This window comes from Etheostoma cragini, chromosome 22 (genome assembly GCF_013103735.1).
Source record: "Etheostoma cragini isolate CJK2018 chromosome 22, CSU_Ecrag_1.0, whole genome shotgun sequence".
NCBI classification, from domain to species: Eukaryota; Metazoa; Chordata; class Actinopteri; order Perciformes; family Percidae; genus Etheostoma; species Etheostoma cragini.
Genome location: NC_048428.1, coordinates 7,891,452 through 7,912,864, shown reverse-complemented (window position 1 = coordinate 7,912,864; position 21,413 = coordinate 7,891,452). Strand labels below are relative to the sequence as shown.

General features: G+C 40.3%; 1 protein-coding gene across 1 annotated transcript; it reads right to left on the bottom strand.

Annotated features, from left to right (window-relative positions):
* Positions 1–7,405: 7,405 nt before the first annotated feature.
* Positions 7,406–20,832, bottom strand: sh3glb1a (SH3-domain GRB2-like endophilin B1a). The gene is made up of 10 exons (XM_034861847.1): positions 20,562–20,832; positions 19,930–20,071; positions 18,989–19,117; positions 18,053–18,186; positions 16,459–16,551; positions 12,557–12,646; positions 11,541–11,641; positions 10,425–10,662; positions 8,827–9,252; positions 7,406–8,488 (listed from the first exon to the last, which is right to left on the bottom strand). Exons 1-9 carry the CDS (start codon positions 20,622–20,624, stop codon positions 9,145–9,147), a joined length of 1,098 nt encoding a protein of 365 aa, XP_034717738.1. The 5' UTR covers positions 20,625–20,832; the 3' UTR covers positions 7,406–8,488; positions 8,827–9,144.
* Positions 20,833–21,413: the final 581 nt, after the last annotated feature.

Below are 21,413 nucleotides of genomic sequence, written 5' to 3'. Positions count from 1 at the left end.
ATATCAGAATTGCAGAGAAATTTTAGTGAGTATGTGCTAGTCATTATCAATTTAGACCACGTAAATATATATCACGTTATCTCGAGATATGATTTCAGCATGATACAAATACATAGAAGAAAGACAAATTATCATACCGGATGCTTACCCAGCCCTAACTGAATGTATGTTGGAAATAAATGCAATTTATTGTAAAACTGTCTCCAATAATGAAGGAACAAGTCTATGTGTGTAAGAAATGGGGGATTTACTTTGTCACATTGTTGTGCTGTTGAAGTGCGGTTTAAAACCAGACCCTCAGCCTGATAGCCTTATGTAAAAATGTGGCTGTATGTGTGTGTGTGTGTGTGTGTGTGTGTGTGTGTGTGTGTGTGTGTGTACATATGCAGAAGTAGTGTGATGCAAGCTGTAGCTATAAGCAGCAAAGGAAACATGAAATTTCCTGTTTTGCTAAGATGTGCAGGAACTGCCCAGTTCAGTATCTCAAAGAGGAGGGGTCTGAGGTTTCCTTCCCATCGGGGGGGACACAGATGCAACATAGACATAAAATTCCAGTGTGTCAGTACTCATGAGGAGTTATTTTGGACCCATATATTGATAAGTGCTGATCAATGCATTCTGCATTCTGCATTTGGCAGCAATGACGGGCCATTATGTTCAGGCTAAATTGTGCAGATATCATTATAAACCTTCCAAACAAGGGCCAGCTAGATTTACCTACCTTTGTGTGTATGTGTTGTTGTTACTAAGGGTTAGGAAGGTTGGTAGATCAGTGTGTAGCTGTGCAGAGTGCCGAGGCCTAACCAGAAAGTAACCATAATACCGCTGTGGTGATGTTCAGGGTCATGGTGGTTGGAACATAAAAAAAGAGAAACCGGAGTGAAGCTGTGTCAAAGCTTAGAAATACCATCATTTTTACATATCTTTTATGACATAACGTCATCAGAGCCAAAACTTGCTTTTGGGTGTTTATCTGCAGAACAGGGAGGATTAGTTCTAAGCGAGCGCATGGGTTCAACTCAGGGCATCAGTTAATACAGATAAACTGGCTTGAGACTTAACGGTTTCTGATTTGAATATCTTTAAGCAGTTATTAAGAGTTAGTGTGAACAATGACTCATCCTGAACTTCTGGATTCATGTTGATTGGTGAATTGAAACCAGTGTCAGTCTACTTTGAAGCAAAAGTACGAGCTAATATTGTGTGGCATAGCGTTAGCTGGTTTGATTTGCATTGAGACAATGTTATGGAAAGTTCCCCATGCCTGTCTCTTTGTATGGTGAAGGGTATGTGACAATGTGTGGGAATTCTGTGGGAATTTAAAATAGGGGGGTGTATGCTTATGCCCCCTGTATTTTAAGGAAGAAAATGTATTTATATACATTACAATGTTCATTCACAAAGAAAATTGGTGTCCCTAAAGGTTGGATTTTCCTAATTTTTTCAATTAAGGCAATTAGATCAATTTCCAAAAGAAGTTTTTTTGTTCCTCTTTTTAATCAACTTTAGCATGGGTGTGTGGTTATGCAAGCCACTTTATATATTAATATTATTTCTTTATTTACAGACTCAAGGTCCAGATAAAAACTCAACACATTACAAAAGGGGTTCAGACCAAACACAAACATAAATACATATAGACAAGCTGATCCCCAAAAATACCACCAAAGAAACACACATACATACAAATCTACAAATTGCAACGTCCAATAATTAGAATAGGTACAGGTGCGTGTTCCAGTGATTCCATAGTTTTGACGAATATCTGGTATCACTAAGTGCAGGATTGATTATAGCATTTAAAATTGTATTATTTGACTCAGTTAATCGGCATATAAATCTGTACATAAACTTCCCTAGCACAGCGTGGAAGGTGTGAACATTACAATTTACACACAGATGGCTAGCACTGGTCCATCCTGGACGCTTCATCAAAATTCTAAATGCATCATTGCATGCCACCTTTATCTTGTTTATCTTTGCTTTACTGTAGCTGCACCATAGATGAGCTGTATACAGTGGAGTACAGTATGCTCTGAAAAGAGATATTTTAACTTCTTCAGAACACATATGAAATTTGCGTGCCAGAGTATTTGCTTGTCCATATTATTTACAGCACTGCTGCTGTATATCATCATCATCACAAAAATCGTCCCTGATAATGTGGCCCAAGTATTTTACTTTAGTAACCACGTTAAGGTCTTGCCCTGACAAGTAAAAAGAGGGTATATTATATATATATATATATATATATTAGGCAAGAAGTCAGATACAACTGCATGAAATAGCTAAGAGGGCATTCACACAACACGACAGCCAAACTTTGATAACTATGTATCTATCTTAACATGGTGTATAAATGCATCAGATGTGACCACACAAGCCATATTCAGTCCATATTCATATTCACCGCCCAGTCACGTTTGTAGTGTGCACATGGCACAGCAAACTTGCCAAACACACAATGCAGCTGATTTGTCTTTGCAAAACAGCCCATCTGTTGTTATGGGGTCTGCTTAAGTGAGTTACCTAATACAAATAGTTACTCATTATACAGAGGGCAAGTATCACAGATATCCGCTTCTTGTAGCCAGCCAAGAGTTTTTCAATTCTTGTTTGAGGTATCTTCGCCCATTCTTCCTTACAAAAGTCTTCCAGTTCTTTGAGATGTCTGGGCTGTCTGTCACGCACTGCTCTTTTAAGGTCTATCCATAGATTTTCAATTTTGTTGAGGTCAGGAGATTGTGAAGGCCATGTTAAAACCTTCAGTTTACGCCTGTAAATGTAATCCAGCGTGGATTTTGAGGTGTGTTTAGGATCATTATGCATTTGTAGAAGCCATCCTCTCTTTAACTTCGGCTTTTTCACAGATGGAATTAAGTTAGCATCCAAAATTTGATTGAATCCATTTTTCCTTCCACTTGTGAAATGTTTCCTGTACCACTGGCTGCAATACAACCCCAAAGCGTGATTGATCCCCCCCATGCTTAACAGTTGAACAGAGGTTCTTTTCATTAAATTCTGTATAATGATTCCTTTCTTCTCCAAAAGAACCTTTGCTCATTCCGTCCAAAAAGTTCTACTTAAACCTCATCGGTCCACAGAACTTGTTTCCACAATGCATCATGCTTGTCTATATGTTCATTTGAAAAGTTCAAACGCTGATTTTTGTGGTGAGGACGTAGGAGAGGTTTTCTTCTGATAACTCTTCCATGAAGACTATATTTGTACGAGTATCTCTTTATAGTGGAATGGTGTACCACAACTCCAGCGTCTGCCAGGTCTTTCTGGATGGATCGTGCAGTCAAACGTGGGTTTGGACTTGCTTTTCTCACAATCCTGCGAGCTGTTCTGACTTATATTTTTCTTGGTCTTCCAGATCTTGCGTTCACTTCCACTGTTCCTGATGACGGCCATTTCTTAATTACATTCGGAACAGAGGATATTGGCATCTGAAAACGCTTTGCTATCTTCTTATAGCCTTCTCCTGCTTTGTGAGTGTCAACTATTTTCAGTTTCAGTTTTCTAGACAACTGCTTAGAGGAAGTCATGGTGCTGATTGTTGGGGCAAGGTCAGATGAGTCTGGGCATTTAAAACCTTAAGACTGACATCACCTGGTCTTTCCAGACGATGATTGAGATCAATCCATGACACTGTCAGGTCTCAGCTTTCCAAAGGGTGGGTACATGCTAGAAACTCTGCAGGGTGCCCAAACTTTTGCAGACGCCATTCTTTTGATTTCTGTTATTTTTTAAGTGTAAATGATGGAAATAAAATATAACTTTTTGTGACATATATGAATGTCTAATCTGTCATTTGATGCCTTTTGAAGATTTTTCCATCTTTTCTTGGCTTCTTCATGCACATTAATACAAATCTTTACCTGGGGTGCCCAAACTTTCCAACCCCACTGTATGCCTGTATTGTATATGTATGAGTGAGAGAGAGTGTGTGTGTGTGTGTCATTCTCAGTTGGATGTGCACATTGAGCCCTTTCCACACTGTACTAAGCCCAGGCTAAGGGGGCTGTTAGCCTGGGGCTAAGAAGTGTTCGCACTGGCACAATCTTGGCATATCCAGAGTGGGCTAACCTTGACTTTGGCCATGGCCTTGCTTGCCCTGCTCTGGAGAAGGTTCAGCTCAGAGTGTGTGGGGTTATCCCCTGAAAGATAACTAAGCCATGGATGCTAAAAGTTGCCAGTGTGAAACACGGCTAATGGAATGGTGTCAGTGTGGGACATGTTGTTAATGTGAACATTCTTGTTTGTTAACATTGTTAACATTCTACTAATGTTGTGTCCAAGTATAAGTTAGCTAGTAGAAGTGCCGTGTAGATGGTATAGCCCTGGGTTGAGGTTAACTTGGGACTAAGTAAATGTAGTATAAAAAAAGAAATAAGGGCTAAAAATGCAGTGTGAAAGGGTTGTTGTTTTTCAAGGGCTTTGTCGGGCAGTACCGTACTTTTATGCACAAAGGTGCTTTGAGCTGAATGCTGCATGTTGATGGGAGGCTGATAGGAATAGCGTCACTATTGCAAGTAATTAGACATATATCACCAGCTGTGCCATTCATAAAGCCTAGCAACTAGCATGGCATTAAGAAACCACACACCCTTCTTAGTAGTGACAAAATGCCATGACAATGATAATATGCTGGCTACCTGTTACCCAATTGCCTCTCTAGCAAGCACATGAGATAGGCAGCAGTTTATCTTCTCGCTTCACTTTTTCACCCTGTTTTACTGTTCTGACTCTCCTGACCGCTACTGAAAACTGGTTTTGCACCCAAACAGGCTTATTTCCCCCTCAGACAGACTAGTCACGTTCTTAGTAGCTGCCTGTGCATCAAGCGGACTTTAAAGAAGTCCAAAATGGCAGAAGTCACAGTATTTTCTGTGCGACTTATGAAAGAAAATAAGGAGTGATGAAAGAGGAAGTTGTTTTTTTTCCAGGATCACTCATCTGATCTGTGAACCGGTTAAGCCTTGCTTTATCTACGTGGGTGGGGTTATCTTTAGAGAGGTTAAAATTAGTAAAAGTCAGTCAAGTTTCTGAATCCAGATCACTGTACGACTGAAAAGGTCAGCTCACAGATGGGGTTTTATGAGGACAAATGTAAGCCCCACATTTTGACACTTTGTTCTATAGTACAAGCATTTTTTATATTTTGGTGTCCATTTGCCCCACAAATCGTTTTTCTTTCACTTTTAGGCTTTTAGCTTGTAATACTACACTAATAAATGGTAACTGGTAACACAGGCTACTATGTTAGAGGTTAACGCCTAGCACGTGGATGGGCCTGTGCTGGAAATGAATATTGTACCATGTAAGCTGATGTACAGGCAGCTTCTTAGTCAACAGGCAGTTTGCAAAACTCCACTTCCTCTTAACCCTTCCTGCTCTTATGACAGGCGAGGGCAAGGGGCTGTGCACTGGACTTATTGTTCAGCCAGAAGCGCTTGATATCAGTTAACAATGTGACTGCCTCAAGACTGCTACAAGGTGACTTGATGATAAAAAATAAATATTTCACTGTAGGTTTTACAGGGTTAGTGTTAGAGAGACCCTCAGTAAGTACAGCCAATATTCCTTGTTTAGACTCTACCCAGTAAAGGATGCGTTGGATATCCCTATACTCTTAAAATCATATTCAAATCTAGAAATTCTTATCAAACTGGGTCAGAGTTTTGACTTCTTTTCTGGGGATTTCTATGTTGCTGGTCCACAGCTGCATGCACTGTAGCATGAAGCTCCACTGGGAGTTGTGGAAGTCAGTGGGGAAAGGGTCAGGAGAGAGCCCGAAATAACACCAGGGTAGAGGGGAATCTACACTTTGCTGTGCTTAACAAATTCTCTTTAAATTTGTCAACATTTCAATTTATAATTCTTCTATTTATACAGTGGCTTACATACGTTTACACACTCATGCTAAAGTTAATAATGAATAAAAAACATATTTTGGAAATTGATCTCAATGCCTTAATTAAACTAAAATAGGAAAATCCAACCTTTTATGACAATTTTCTTTGTGAATGAATGTATAATGTATACATTATAATGTGTTGTAAATGAATAAACGTTCTTCCTTAAAATAAAAAGGGCATAAGTATACACACCCCTATGTTAAATTCCCATAGAGGCATGCACATTTTTATTTTAAAAGGCCAGTTATTTCATGGTTTCAGGATACTATGCATCCTGATAAAGTTCCCTTGGCCTTTGGAATTAAAATAATAATAATAACCCAATATTATCAGATAGCCTTCACCATACCTAGAGATAGGCATGGTTTTATTTCAGTTAGCTTAATAGCTGGTTGGATTTGCATTGAGAGATGATCTGATGGAAAATTCCCCATGCCAATTTCTAGCTAGGAAGAACATTAATTAATTTAAATTATTCATTCACAAAGAAAATTGGTGTCCTTAAAAGATTTGATTTTCCTATTTTTGTTTAATTAAGGTATTAAGACCTTAATTTTTTTATTCCTCTTTTTAATCAACTTTAGCATGGGTGTGTGGGTGTTATGCAAGCCACTGTAGTTTTTAATAATACCCAGCGAGGAAATTGTAATTTTTATTTCAAGATTTGCTTTGAAAATAAAGTTGATGTGTTCAAAACATGAGCAAAGCAAAGTATTAACTTTCATTCCGAGGTGTCGTCCGCGTCAAAATGATTTGCCGTTGGATCACGTGGGGCATGAAATCTCTGCTCGTGTTTTTCCATCTCATTTGACCTCTTTCACAGGAATTGTGTCACACCACTTTAGCATGTATACATTACACATTTTGTAATTTTGACATGCAAGCGCTTTACTAAGAATCAATGTAGAAGTATCAAAGTTGTTTTTTCCTGAAAAAAGTTTTCTGTGGGTTTTTGAGCGTACACAATTTGTATGTTGGTTTTGAATGTTGGTCCTTTGTGTATTTTCCTTTTTTTTCATCTACTGTCATGGCACTACTATCGCTGCATCTGAAATAGCAGCTTTCATGCATTACAGACTTTAACTTTTATGAAACGCGTACATTTTCTCTAGCTCAGAAATGTGTCTCACGTGATTGTGACAAATGACAGAGTGAAAACATGTCTTCAGTTGTACCAGGTACAGTTCAGACTGATTCGATTCCCTGTTCTGCCCTCCAGTGGTTCCACCCGGAATATAAAAAAACGTGACAACCAAGTCAGATGTGAAAGCCTTTTTTTTTTTGCTCAACCACTGAAAACGTCTATTTCCATTGTAATAACAAAAACCTTATAACACATCAGTGATATTTTATTATTTGAATGCATCGAATTGCATATTTATTTTACAATTGAATGCTATCTTATCAGTTACACACAAAACAAAAAGCAGCAGTGTAATAATATGTGTTTATCTCCCAGAATGTAACAAGACTTTTATTTGTTTCAATGTGGAGTGAAAATGCAGGTTTAGGGGGAAACTAATGTTAGTGAAGTAAAAATAAAGTTCATTTTCTTGAGATTTTCTTACACGCCAAGTCGACTAACACCAGAGATCAGTGGTCTTCAATTTTTTTAAGCCTAAGACCCCTTAACTGAAAGAGAGGTGCAGCAGGAACACCCTACTACATGTTGTATAAAATGAAGTTGCATATTAAATTGGGCCTATAATAACATGCAAGGTGGCCCGAAGCCTTTATACATACCTTATTTGCATAGGATACTTAGATATTTTAATTTTTATAAATCACGGTTTAATGTTAAAACATACATGTGGCACAGGGAGTCCTCAGGATGAACTGGATCTGTGGATGCTACCTTAGTGACTACCTGACCTATAGGCCAGCCTATCATCAGTAGGGATTCATATTTGACAATAATATGTTCTCTTATTATTATCTCTTATTATTGTTCTAATTCTAACAATAATTTGGTTGCTCCCCTGCATTGACTCTGAGGACCCTCTAGATGTTGAAGATCTGTGCCATAGACGATAAATGCGTCACAAATTGTGTATATGTGAAAAATTCACTAATTAATAATTTAATCAGAGATAAAAACTGCTGTGGAAAAGGCTGTGTTCCAATAGTGAATAAGTTAAACAGAAGTAATAGGGTTCAACATTAAGAGGGGAGACTGAATGGACAGTCTCAATACTGCTGGTTTAGCTGCAAAAAAAGGCAAATGGTTTCAGAAAGACCTATTCACAGAGATAGGCACTTAACGTCGTTTGGCATGTACGTTTTGTAACTGTCATCAATCAGACGTACTGGAACAATGTGGTTAACTGTCCAGTGTGGCTCATGTGAATAAAGCAATACGAACAGCTACTGCACCATAAGATCATCAATTATAAAAAAAGACTTAAAAATCAGCATCACTCTCCACCTCAAACTGAAGTGCATTTTTTTCAATATCTACTGTTTCACTTTAAAAAAAAACTTAGGGGAGGGAATAGAACTGTCACATTAAAAGCATTTAAGGTCACCATCTGAAATCTATATTGTAAACTATTTTAAAAGGTGCTCTAAGCGATGTTAGCTGACGTTACTTCTTGTTGAAGTATTTTCAAACAAGACTAACTTGTCCCCTCCTCCTCCTCCACTGTCCCCTCCCCTCCCTTCTGGGCTTCCGCACCCTAACCCCCCAAGCCCAAATCCTTCTTATTGGCTGGAACACTGTTTGCGTAAGCTTCGTTGTGCGGGTGGGTGCAGTTGGTTTTTGTTGCCGTTTGTAGACCCTGGGATATCTACAGAGACTACGTTTTGTTACAGTGTGTTCTGGGGACAGGCAGCTCGCGGATAGTGAGGACATGTTTCCAACAAACGTTGTAGCCTAAAACACATATGACATCGATTAGAGCACCTTTAGGTTACAGTTCGGGAGATGTTCTGGCACATGTTGCAGATTGCTAGGCATCAAACACAAAGGCAGGGAAGCAGGTTTTAGAAATGTACTGCAGTTGCATACAAACATGTTAGGGATTGTGGTCCATTTTCCTTTCCTGTCACTCGGATTTGTTCAATCCGGCTGAAGTCTGCTAAAACAGACTCCTTTTCATAGAAATATAACTCACTCTAAATGACTGAACGGAAGAGGAAGTGAGGCCAGTCCCTGCAACACAATATAAATATGACATCACAGCTGGTTACAGAGGGCTGGAAAATGGGGGGGTTGTGGGCCTCAGTTAAGCAGCTCCAGATAAGTGATGGGCACTCTGCCCTTCTGGTTGCCTCGCTCGCCCATCAGCCAGTCTGAGTCCATGCCAGGGACGCTGCTCACTGTGATCACCTGCAAAGACAGGGATACAGTGTTTTAATTCTATTAAAAGGTCCCTTATTGTAAAAGGTTAGATATGTTTTTATTATATCACAAATCAGGTTGAGGTGCTATTAAAATACTGTGAAAGTATTAAAACTCTCAATCCACAGAGAAAAGCACACAGCCCGTAATTAGAAACTGTGCCTTTAAAAGAGCCGCCAGGACTTCTGTACGGTTGTGATGTCACAACTTATTACATACATAAAGTTCCACTACAGTCCACCAGCAACGACAGGGCAGAGACTCAGAGAGCGAAAATACAAAAGACCCGGAAACATTGACCAACCGGAGAAGACGCAGACGATTATTTCGGAAGAGGAGCTTAAAGAGACAGGCGCTACGGAGCTTTTCAGATGGAGGGTAAAATACAGGTACAGTATATTCAGAAGGACAGTATGAGATAGTGTTTGTTGAACATTTAGGCATGTAGAGATGAAACCCAAAATACAAGCGTGAAGCTGGAAATTAGCAGAGTGTGGGAACTTTAAACGTCTCCGGTTCTATTTAAAAGGTACACTACCGTCCATTATCAATGCAACAGTCATTTGTCAAGGCAAATCACTGGCATAGCAAACGTTTACAAGTCAGCCCACTCTGTAGCAGTCATCAACATTACAATGTTTCTAAAAGGCACCACAATTATGGAATGCTTGTTACTAAAAGTCCTGCTATTTTCATAGACAGTTCAGCCCACACAGTTGGCTCGCCAAATGCAAGGGCAGAGTGGAAAAGGTTCCTAAATGTGTGTAGAGGAACGAATGACGTAATGCTGGTTCATTGTTAAGTCAACCACAGGCTTGTGATGGAAAAGGGAGAGGCTGATGTTCCGCTACTGAACAGGAACAGCTCCACTGTAGTTTGGGTTGAGACCGCTTCCTAAATTTGTTAAAATGCTGATTCTTATATTTAAAAGAAACTGGAAAAGAAACTACAATAAAAGACAAAAAAACAACTGGAAACAATAGAGTAAAGCAATAAAGGAAAAACTTAATATTGAATAACTAAATATAAAGTAATACTGAAATTATTCTTAAATTCTTGTTTGGTTCTCCCCCCCCCCCCCCCCCCCCCCCCCCCCCCATGATGATAGTTTGTCTCTACAGTAATAACATATATTGGAGCAGAGCTGGTTTCAGGCTCACCTCATCAGCCAGCAGGGAGAGTTCACTGCTGCTGGCTGCATCGTAGTCGTAAAGCACACGGGCTTTGCGGCTGCCGTTGGAGCTGCGCAGTTCACTGAATCCGCCCGATGCCGTCGAGCTGCCGTGGCCCGCAGACACACTGGGCAGGGAGGCCGACACCGGGATGGTGGGCACGGAGATGCTGCTGGCTCCGCCCGACACCGACGACTGGTTGTTGTTGGAGAATGACGAGGGGAAACTGGTGGGAGGAAGGGGAGACGATTAACACCGGCAACTGGAAGAACGAGACTAAGCCGACTTCTCGGTTTAAAGTTTACGCAACCCTACACGAACTTGCCCTGCTTTGATTTTTATCACAAAAAAGGATGAGAAGAACCTTTGACAATAAGACTTTTGTTTACAGGAAGCGTTTCTAACAGTAACATGGTCAATGACCCAGTTGGAAAGAAACTGGAAAAATAACAGTAAAAGGCCGTAAGGACTTACTGCCCCCTGCAGTAAGATTATATTAAAGTACTCATGTTATGCTCTGTCTCTTTCCTTTATTGTGTTATGTATCTTTTTGTGCACGTTCTAGGTTTAAAAAATTAAACAGCCCAAGGTGCCTCCCCCAAAGGGACTTACCTGCTCTAACAGAAAACACTATTCATAAACACACTATTGTAGTGCAGCCTTTACTTCTGTGACATCACTTGCTTGTAACACAAGTTATGACGCTCGCCTAGCTGCTAGCGTGGCTCGCCCTCATACTCTGCTTCTGACTGGCTAGTAGTCCCGACTAGTAACTCTCAACAATGATGGAGCAGACCTGAGATGTCTCACTCTGTAGCTAAACCAGAGAGCTCAACACACAGGGTGAAAAGAGGAGCTACAGCAATGTGCAGTACAACAAATGATACAACAGATGAGTGCTGTGCTTGACCCGTGTGTCTCAAAAAGCCACATAGAAGACAGCTTTCTTCTATGTGGCTTTTTGTGGCTTTTTTTGTGGCATTACCGGTTTTGTGAACTGCCAGGAAAAACGGCAAGCCAATGCAGTGTGATACCAGATTAAGAGAGAACTGGGGAACTCTTTGTGTAGACAAAATGAAGAAAAAGGTGATAGTGGTATTTCACCTGCCCAACTGCTTTTGGAGATCCACCATGTACTGGTAACACTGTGCGTAGTATGTAGCCTGGGCCTCCACAAAGTCATTCAAGCAGCGTAGGTGGTGTGCCTGGCAATGCCCAAGGAGAGGTGGAAGAGAATAATATTGAAAGCTTCACCGGTTTCTAGTAAACTTTTCATTTGTTAAGCTCAAGGTTTACACCAGGATAATTCAATTACTTTCTTAGTCTAACTAGGTTTATGTTTTAATTAGTGCTGTCAAACTAAATATTTAATCGCATTAATTTTATAGTTGACTTGCAATTAATCACACATTTTTATGGACGGGGGGGGGGGGGAATAATTGGCATCAGCTGTGTGCTTGGCCATCAAGTGGTATTTCAGACTGGACGTGCTGCGATGATAGCTCAGTTCACGACGACAAAACATACAGATCACTTTGGTCTCGTCAATGGAACCATTTGGCAACTTTTAAAAAGTAATCTTTCCATCCAGAATCTTCTTGGCGTCCATTTCAGTGTCTTGCACTTGCCCTCCACTCAAATGTAACGTTACTACTCTTTGGCCGGCTTGCAAGCCCAAACTGCGTGTGTGTGTGGCGTGCCTGTTGTGTTGTTCCGGTCTAGCTAGATCCGGTGTGGTGTTGCAGTTTCTCTAACGTTACTAGTTGTTGCAACAACATGTACAAAAAAAAACTACAAAGTTTGCTAGGCCAATAAGCACGTTAATCTTGCAATAGAAAAATGTACGCCGCTAAAATGGGTTTGCATTAATGTCAACGCGTTTAACTGACAGCACTTATTTGAAAGTTAGATTTGCGTATTTCTACAACCCACCTTTTGTCTTAAATAGCAGCTGCACCAACGTTACGCAACGAAATCAGACATTTCTGCTACCTAGAACCAGCAGCACTGCAACAACATCCTTTAATGCTATATATTACATGATTGAATGATTATTAATTGTTATTAAAGCATAAGCCTGAGAAGCTGGAGGGTGTGCTGGGCTTAACCGGGCTACCTACGTGGGTGCTGCTGACGCCTTCTAGCAACAGGCGGGTGATCTCTGCCTGCCGGTCAAACTCACTCTGGGTCATCCTCAACTCCTGCTCTGCCTGAGAATAAAAAAGTAAAACTAGATTTCAGAGAATAACACATCACTATACAGACGTATGAATCTCGGTTGGTGAAATGATGATGATCCAACGAGCAAAACCAAGCTTTACAGACCAAAAGACTTGCACACAGTTAAAAAATGAAAGTGAATGAACAAGATATATATCCTGATATCCTCTTTTTTTGGAAACGGAGGCCAGTATGTAGCCACCTCTGGTATGCAATATTATCTGTATTTAAATAAAGTGTTTGTGTATAAAGCTTCTTGCCTTCTTGGGGGGGGAGGGGGCCGCACATCAAATACAATTGTTTTATCTCTTTGGCATGGAACTTATCAAATTGATGTAAAATGTAATATCAACATTTATCATCAGTTAGTCTCAAGGAAATGCATTAAAAAATACAGATGAACAGTTCAATCAACCAAATGAGAAAATGATGGCAGAGGCTGAATATGTGCGTATGACATATGTGTTGAGTGGCCCCAGACCAGGGAAGTCAGAGGCCAGGGAAAATGACTCAAAATCTGAACATGATGTTTCTGTTCCCTTTTCCTCATTCCTCAATGAGCCAATATGAGATCTGTGGAACAATGGCTTGTTGAGACTTGCTAAAAAGTCCAATAAACATATGGTTTGGAGACGAGACTGACCGAGACAATGGCCGCACTGTCCTGAACTCTGTACAGCTTACATTAGAGCCACAGAGAGAACATCTACAGCGTTTGGTTCTCCAAGGATCTTAAGTTTTTTCCAAGAGGTACGACAGTCTGTTTCATGGAGGAGATAGCGAAAGCTACAGACAGCAGCTGTTGACACTGCTACCAAGGGGTTTGGTGTGTGTGTGTGTGTGTGTGTGTGTGGGTGGGTGTGTGGGTGGGTGGGTGTGTGTTCAATTCAAAGATGGCTCCAACATTCCACTCACCTCTGTCACTTCCTCTGCTCACATCTGCTGCTTTGCGTTTTTTTAAAACAGTGACACAGTAGTTAGAGCTACAGCTGCTGCAGCGAACACAACACATCCTCACACACTCTGAGTTTGTGTTTGTGTGTGTGTGGTTATGTGGGGGGGGGGGGGGGGGGGGGGGGGGGGGGGGGGGGGGAACGGTGGCATGCTTCAACAAAATCAAAACATTAATATTACCAGCACAGATTACAATCTACATGTCCTTTACTTGTTTACATGTCTCTTTCAAGAGTAAACTAGTTCACTCAGCAACATACTGTACATGTATTTGTATGGGCCGTGTTAAGACGCCACAGGGAGAAGTTGGCTCTGAATAAATTATAGTTCTTTAAAGAGGGATGGAAAGGAGGGTCACTGGGTCTCAGTTAGATGGCTTCTTTAAGCGTCTGCAGAAAATTGGGCCCAAAAGCCACTCATTTACTCTAGATGCTCTGAAGACGGCAGCCAAATAGCTTTGCTGGGATACTGGCCAGTGTTTTAATGACCCTCCATGAGGCTGACGTTACGCTGTACTGTTTAGTGATTCTGCTTCTAGTAGTTGTAGAATATCAGCAACTTAGTTCATCATCTGTTATCTTACTGGCACAGACAGACAGACATAGCAATAATAATGTGACTGTGCAATACATTTTACTATTTACCTCTCATGGGTCTGTAACATTATTTTTTTGCAACAGTGGCATTAGGCTGCGACTCAAAACAGTTTCTGCCTTCTCTTATTTTTTCATTTTTAGTTTTACTATGCCTTGGGTAACTTTTAACCCTTGTGTTGTCCTGCTGTTTTGTCGGTAAAGTATAAATTATCACCCCATTCTGTGTTATATCTTCTTAGCCAACTTCATTCCCACCTATTACCACCAACCTATAAACAATAATAGTGTTACACTTATTGCTGGAATTCCTGGTCAATAAACCTCATTAATATTAATTTATACCTCTTTTCTGAGTTTAAAAATAGCACATGAATTATTAAATATGTTGACTAATAATTTGAATCAGAGAATGTGGCGTAGATCACAGACTGGTATATGTCAACATTTAGTCAAGAAACTGTTTTGAACCATTTCGATTTCTTTTCAAATGCTAAAAAGTTGAATAAAAACTCCACAATTCAATGAGAGTAATGATCCAATCCTTCATTTTACTGGCAAAAAGTGTTGTATGGAAGCATCCATGTTATTTTTGAGGCAATTTGGTTTTAAGTAACCTGTATTTCTGATGCAGAAACTTTGAAAATGGGTCAACTTAGACCCAAGGACAACTGGAAGGTTAAAGTAAATAGGTTCACTAAGACGTTTGAAAGGATGAATTCCTATCTCCAAAAGCCTAATTATGTATTTAATTGAAAGACTGCAGTTTGTATTTAAGCCCCACAAAAACATCGCTGTCCTTTGTTAGGGACCAAGTATTCCTTATGCGTCAAACGGTTTGCCCATGAGTCTTATGAATACTGCATGTTCAATGTTAAATGAGATGCATTTATTTTATTTTAAAAAAGAAAAGAAAATTCGAAATAACTGTGTGCGTTAACGTACGTCTGTGTCCCGAGAGTAAAGTGTGTTGCCCAGGTATGACATAGAAAAAGAGATGTTGCCCACAGATATCAGAAGAAAACAGGGACACCATCTGAAGAAAACAACTGTCCAGAAATAAGGGAAGTCTCAGCTTCCCATAGCTGCTCATGTGACCATATGCGAGTCAAAAGAGACAAAATGATCAGCTTTATGTGGTGTAACGCTGGTGTGACAGTTATGACTTGAGTGACTTCAGACAGGGGCACAGGGCGGAGCAGCTTTTCTTCCTCTGAAGGGAAATTGGTAAATGATTTTAGAGAAAGCAGAATTCACTGTTTGGTAATCAGCATTAAAATGACCGTAGACGTCCGGATGCAAAAAAATAACTTTGAGAAAATTTGATTTTTTGTTTCTCCAAATGCCTGAGGAAAAATGTCATTAGCACCACATAATAAAATTAACTGTTTTAGTTGAAAATGTAGGTACAGAAATAGTGGCCAAGGTATTGTATGTATAAAATTTCCCATGATGTTTTTATGAAATCATGTGTTTTACTACATTCTTAAGCTATCTGTCTTAGTCATTGTCATGTTTAAAGGTCCATATGCCTAAGGATACTTAGAAACATGTATTTAACACTTCAAAAAATTTATGTGGGAACGTGAAGACGCTGGCGTGAATATCGCCGCTTCACAATCCGCAAAATTAATATTCGTTTGTGTTTTTCAATAAATTAAGCACCCTAAATTTTAGATTAGGTGTCTCTCAACACGATCCTATCTCCACGTGTCACGTGTCTATCCCCTGCTTTAATTTGTCAATTCTAGACTCTGTGCTGCAGCCAGCCTGTGTAACGTACGTTACTCACATCTGTTCACTGTAGAGCTCTTTGCCCAGGCTCAAGTTAGTGTGGACCTTATCTCCCTCTCTGCACTGCCGAAAATGGTGCTCTTAAAATATTCCTCACTGCAACTTCTAAACGTCTCAGCTAAGAAAGAAATTGTTTGCCCACACATGTTTAAAATCCTTAGAACACATCAGATAACCTTCCGCCAACGATTGCAGGCTCTGTGGTGGAGCTCAGCTTCGAATGTAGTTCCATCATAACAAATGAATGGACTACTTGCGGAGTGACAGCAAGACATGAATCAGAGGCACAAAAAACGTTGACCAGGGTGAGCGGTCATTATATCTACCAATATGCGACCAGTGCCTTTCACACACCGACCCCCCTAAAAAACCAATTGTTATCTAGACGAATCCCACCCCTGGTGTGTGTGTGTGTGTGTGTGTGTGTGTGTGTGTGTGTGTGTGTGTGTGTGTATACTTACTGCAGCTCTAGCATCAGTCATCCTGGCTTTCTTTAGCCTGGTTTTTGCTGCGTCCAAATCCAAACGTTTGACCTGCAGTAGCTTCCTTTCTTTCTGGACACAAATCACAAACCACAATAAAACCCTCAAAAATTTGAATTCTTCGGTTCATTCAACACCGTCATTTACTGTCACAATTGTCTTGCACATGAGATAATTGGTGTGCATTTGCGGTTGTCCCTCACTTCACTCACTTTAATAACGTTTGGGCACACAATTGGGCAGGGGGTCTGAAGGCATTTGATTGATCTCATTGTGCTGATGACATCAATATCCAACAGGGTTATATACAGAAGATACTCCTAAATATCTAAAGTAGGTTTCCTCTTCTAACCATATCACTGTTTTTTTCCCTTCAAAACTCCTAATAATCTAATTTGTAAAACTCATTTGGTAACAAAAAAAGTGTCTGAACGTCCATATCTTTACAAAGGCCGTCTTCATTCATTGAAGTCAGCAGTTGCTAACTTTGGGAAAAGGTTTAATTCTCAGTGACAGGAAGGTTACATTTACAAAACTTAACTGCAGCTCAACAGGGCTGATCGTAGCCAGATCAAAGAAAACAAACAGGGATGATTGTAAAGGCGATGACACTCCAACCCAATAATCGGCCGTCGGACATTCTGGCGAGGTCGGTGACCCCAGTCAGTTTGGTGTGTTCAGTGCCGTCGTCCGTTGGAGGGGCCGTTGGCTTTCATTTTGGTCGACCTGACATGCTGGGTTCAAGGGCCGGCAGTCGGACTCAGTGACCAATGTGATTGGTGCAGTGCTAACCCGGAAATGCCGAGCGGGATGAGAGACAAACACCTCTCAAAATCTGACGAAAATCTTTAAAACTGACCTTTGTTGATCTGAAAAGCAACTGCTTGGCCTATTTCTCGCTTAAAATGTTTTCAGAAACACCTTTCACTCAAATATATTTATAAAATATGAGATCATATTCAGAAGGTGCCGCCAAGGAAGTCAGTCTTTGAAATTCCAGAGAAGCCCGACCCACCTGATGCGTTTGTCCAATCAGATGCTGGTTTTGATCTTTTGGGCAACAACACAGATTAGCGCCGCCTGCTGTTATGGAGACATATTACATCTTGCGTATGCGGAGAACGTACGCTCATGTCGCCGTCACCTCGGTGTGTTCCGAGGCACTTTTTTGACCAACTCGGTGAGACTCATCAGACTGACTGCCTTTTGGGCCAACGGTCAGCCGTCGGGTTGGTGTGTCAGAGCCTTAATGATCTCAACCCCCCATTAGGCGTCACATTGCTTAGTCGTACTTACAAGTATAAGTCCTGTTGATCGCCTGTAGAAGGAAATCCTATCATAGTACTGTGAGCACCAGTTTCTATATTTTCTTCATATAGATACAAGATCTGAAACTATTTTTCCACTTCCGTAATTTCACTTTACAAGGCAATTAGAAACTTTCAATGGTGAATTACATATCATTTGGACCAACTCACGGAACTAAATTGAGGATGATGGACGGGAGTTGCAAAATAGGCACTAAACTAAAAGGGAAAGTGATTCTAGACCTATAGCCGGCCGTCCAACTCACCAGGATGGTTTTGAAGTCGCCCTCTAGGAAGTTTCGGAAAGGTGTCAGGAAGTTGTTGGCAGCAGTTTGGATTAACTCCCGCTCTGCCCCACCAATCTGCTTCTCCGTCTCACCACATTTAATCAAAGCATTTCCTATAATGGTCAGCAGCACAAACACAGCTTCACTATATATATATATACACACACACACACACACACACACACACACACACACACATACATATATACATATACATACATAGATATATATATATATGTGTGTGTGTGTATGTATATATCTACAGTAGACAGAATACTAGAATACTCAACCATTTTATGCAAGCTTGCCCAGTAACTAAACCTTAATAACTAAAAGCTTTCAAATAGGGCTGCACTATTAATCACAATATTATTGAAATTGCAGTATGGAGTAGTTCAAGATCCAGATCGCAGGGGACGCATTACTAGTTCAAGGGAAAATATATGGCAGACCATTCTGAATGAAGTATTCGGGTGGTAGTCTACTACGGTCCAGGCGTAGACGTCCCGGCTTACAATTCATATTCTACAGACTGAAGAAAAAAAATCTGTTTGATACAGATCTTTGTAAAAAAAAAAAAAAAAAAATCACACTAATCATTTAAAAAATGTTTACTTTTAATATATTTTAATTGACAATTAGAATGATACAAAAATGACCATTCCCTCCAATATCATGAATTGTATTGCAGTATCAGTCAAAATAATCACAATTAGATATTTAACTCATATCGTGCAGCCCTACTTTAAACCATTTTGTACACCCATGAATTACGCAATATTGTAGGGGAGGACTGAGTGTTTCAGCAATCAGCTACAAAAAATAAAAAAACAATTGATGGTAAATGAGCCACAACCTTAGTTTTCTAGAATTCTGCAGGGCCTAGATGTTCCTACAAGTCCCCGTATTACTCACCGTAGGCGGTGCCAGGACCAAATTCATTTCCTGACTCGATCATGGACTGGCCCAGCAGCTCATGGTTGTTCATTCGCGTCGGGGCTTTTTTCTCCAGTTTCTCGTACACAAATTCTTCTAGCCGAACATCTGCAGATTGCAACGAGAAAACTTAATTACAAAGTCATAAGACTACAGTGAGGTAGCCGAATGCATGCAGAGAATTTAGAACAGTACGTCTAAACGGCCTGCCTTACTCTTCAAATTAAAACAGAAGCTTTCATGATTACAACTGTGACCATCACGTGGATGAACACTGACAGTCAGTCAGAATGTATGCGGTATGTTGTAAGGATGCAAAAAACAAGTAGAACAAATCCAGTTTACAATATAGGACCGTTACACAAGACAGCAACCAGCAGCTGGTCTGTCTGTTGGGTTTGTTGTGGCACAGCAATATGGCATCACAGTGTGAACGGAGGAGGATGCACAGCTGAGCTTACAGACTTCACAGACACCCTAACTGCTGATGTATGTCAAACAACATCTCAGAGACGCTAAGCATCGTTTATCTTACTGGCAATGTATGCAAGAGTCCTTCATTCAGGCATTTTTTGGAATCATTCAGCTACTCTTCTGTGCCGCTGCTATCATTTGTCAACACATATATGTTAACCAGATATCAACTTTCAGAGCTAATATTATTCGGATAATAGAGCAGAAATAGCTGATGTAAAAAAGTGAAGCATTTGTCAGTGGATCGCCATCATAATGGATCTACCAGAACATTTATAGAGTGGCATTACAGATCTATATATGTGGTTTGGGGACTTTCTCCTCATAGAGAGAGGAACATGGAGCGGGTACCTGCCCTACACTGCTCTGAAAAGGGTTCCAGTACGATGTCAGCATTTTGATTGTCAGATCAGTCAAACTCATCACAGAGTGAACAGTGGTCTTACTTGGGTTGGGCTGTAGTAAGACTTCTGTCTGCTTCATTATCCTTTCTGTCCATTGCTTGGTGTTCTCAGCTCTGACCAATAGGTTCTCCAAATGGGCATCCAACTCTGTCTTTTCAGCCTGGCCAAGTTTCTCTTCTGTAAACTGAAAAAGAAAATATCCGGGTAAAGTGTGCACACATAGCTAGTGTCGCCTAGAAACTTTAAATTGTTAAAGGCTGAGGTGTCATGCGAGGCATGTTTGGTGGAAGGCACAAGCTAGTGAGCCAGCTGGACGGACTAACTTACAAAATAAACCTTATCTGCTTGGCTAATGTTAATACCTCTATCTAATGGTTCCTGAGGCCTGCTTTGATAGTTAGGTTGAACAAATGTAAAGTGTGACGTTAGCTACAATAGAGGCTGTGGTCTCGCAGCTAATGTTACTGTTTGAAAACACTCTGTAGTGTAGCTAACTGCAGCCAACTTTGAAGGATAACGTTATAGAAATGTCTCTCAACGGGCTACTTAGCAACACGGTAGCGTTAGCTGTTTAGCATGCGAGCTAGCGCTAACCCGACTAACGTCACTTAAGCTAGCAGCTAACGTTGGTTAGCAACAACTTCCACGAACTGACGTTAGACGTTCAAACTTACTTGCACAGCGCGGCTCAGGAAAGTACCCGCATCTGCAGCTAACCGTTTAACATTAAAATCCATGGCGCCGCGGAAGAAATAAACACTTTATACAACAATTTTTTTTGTCTCACAGTCAAGCTGCCATCTCTATATAAAATGTCATTGAAGCAACTTTTTGTCGGAGTTCCACCCAGCTGTTGAGCCTGACAAAGATAGCATACAGGACAAGATAGTTCACGTCTCCATCCGTTTCTGATGCTGACAGCTGTGAGGAAAATCTCGCGCAGGCGCATGTCGACAAACGAGATTGTGGGAAAATTGTCAATAATAATAATGAATGTCAATAAACTGAAACTTTATTTAGGGTTAGTAAGTGTTAGTGTAGTGAGTGTTGCTGTTTATTACGTAGTTTTCACTGTTGGCTTGTAAGAAACGACTTTTATCTGCATAATGCGAAACACAACATACAATTCCGTGTCATTTGGACTGCCGAGGCAAGTGGATTTTATATCAGCCTAATAGAAAAACACAGAATGAATCTTTGACAGGGATGTATCATATCCGTAGATCATGTCTCGGCGCTGCTATGTTTAGGTGCTTCCATTAATCTTTTGTTGCATTTTTGTCATGCGGAAATATTCTGTTGTATTCAAGTCATGCGGTATTATTTGAATCCCGGACCGAAAAGTAGTTTAAAATAAATATTCCACAACAGCATAAATAGGCCTACAATCTACAAGTTAGAAACTTCAAGACAATAGATACATGTATGCTTAAAATCATGTGTCGCACAATCCATATAAATCCATAAACCACATTTATAATATGGATAAAGTCCCTTACACTAGCAGCTTAACCATGTCAGGCAAA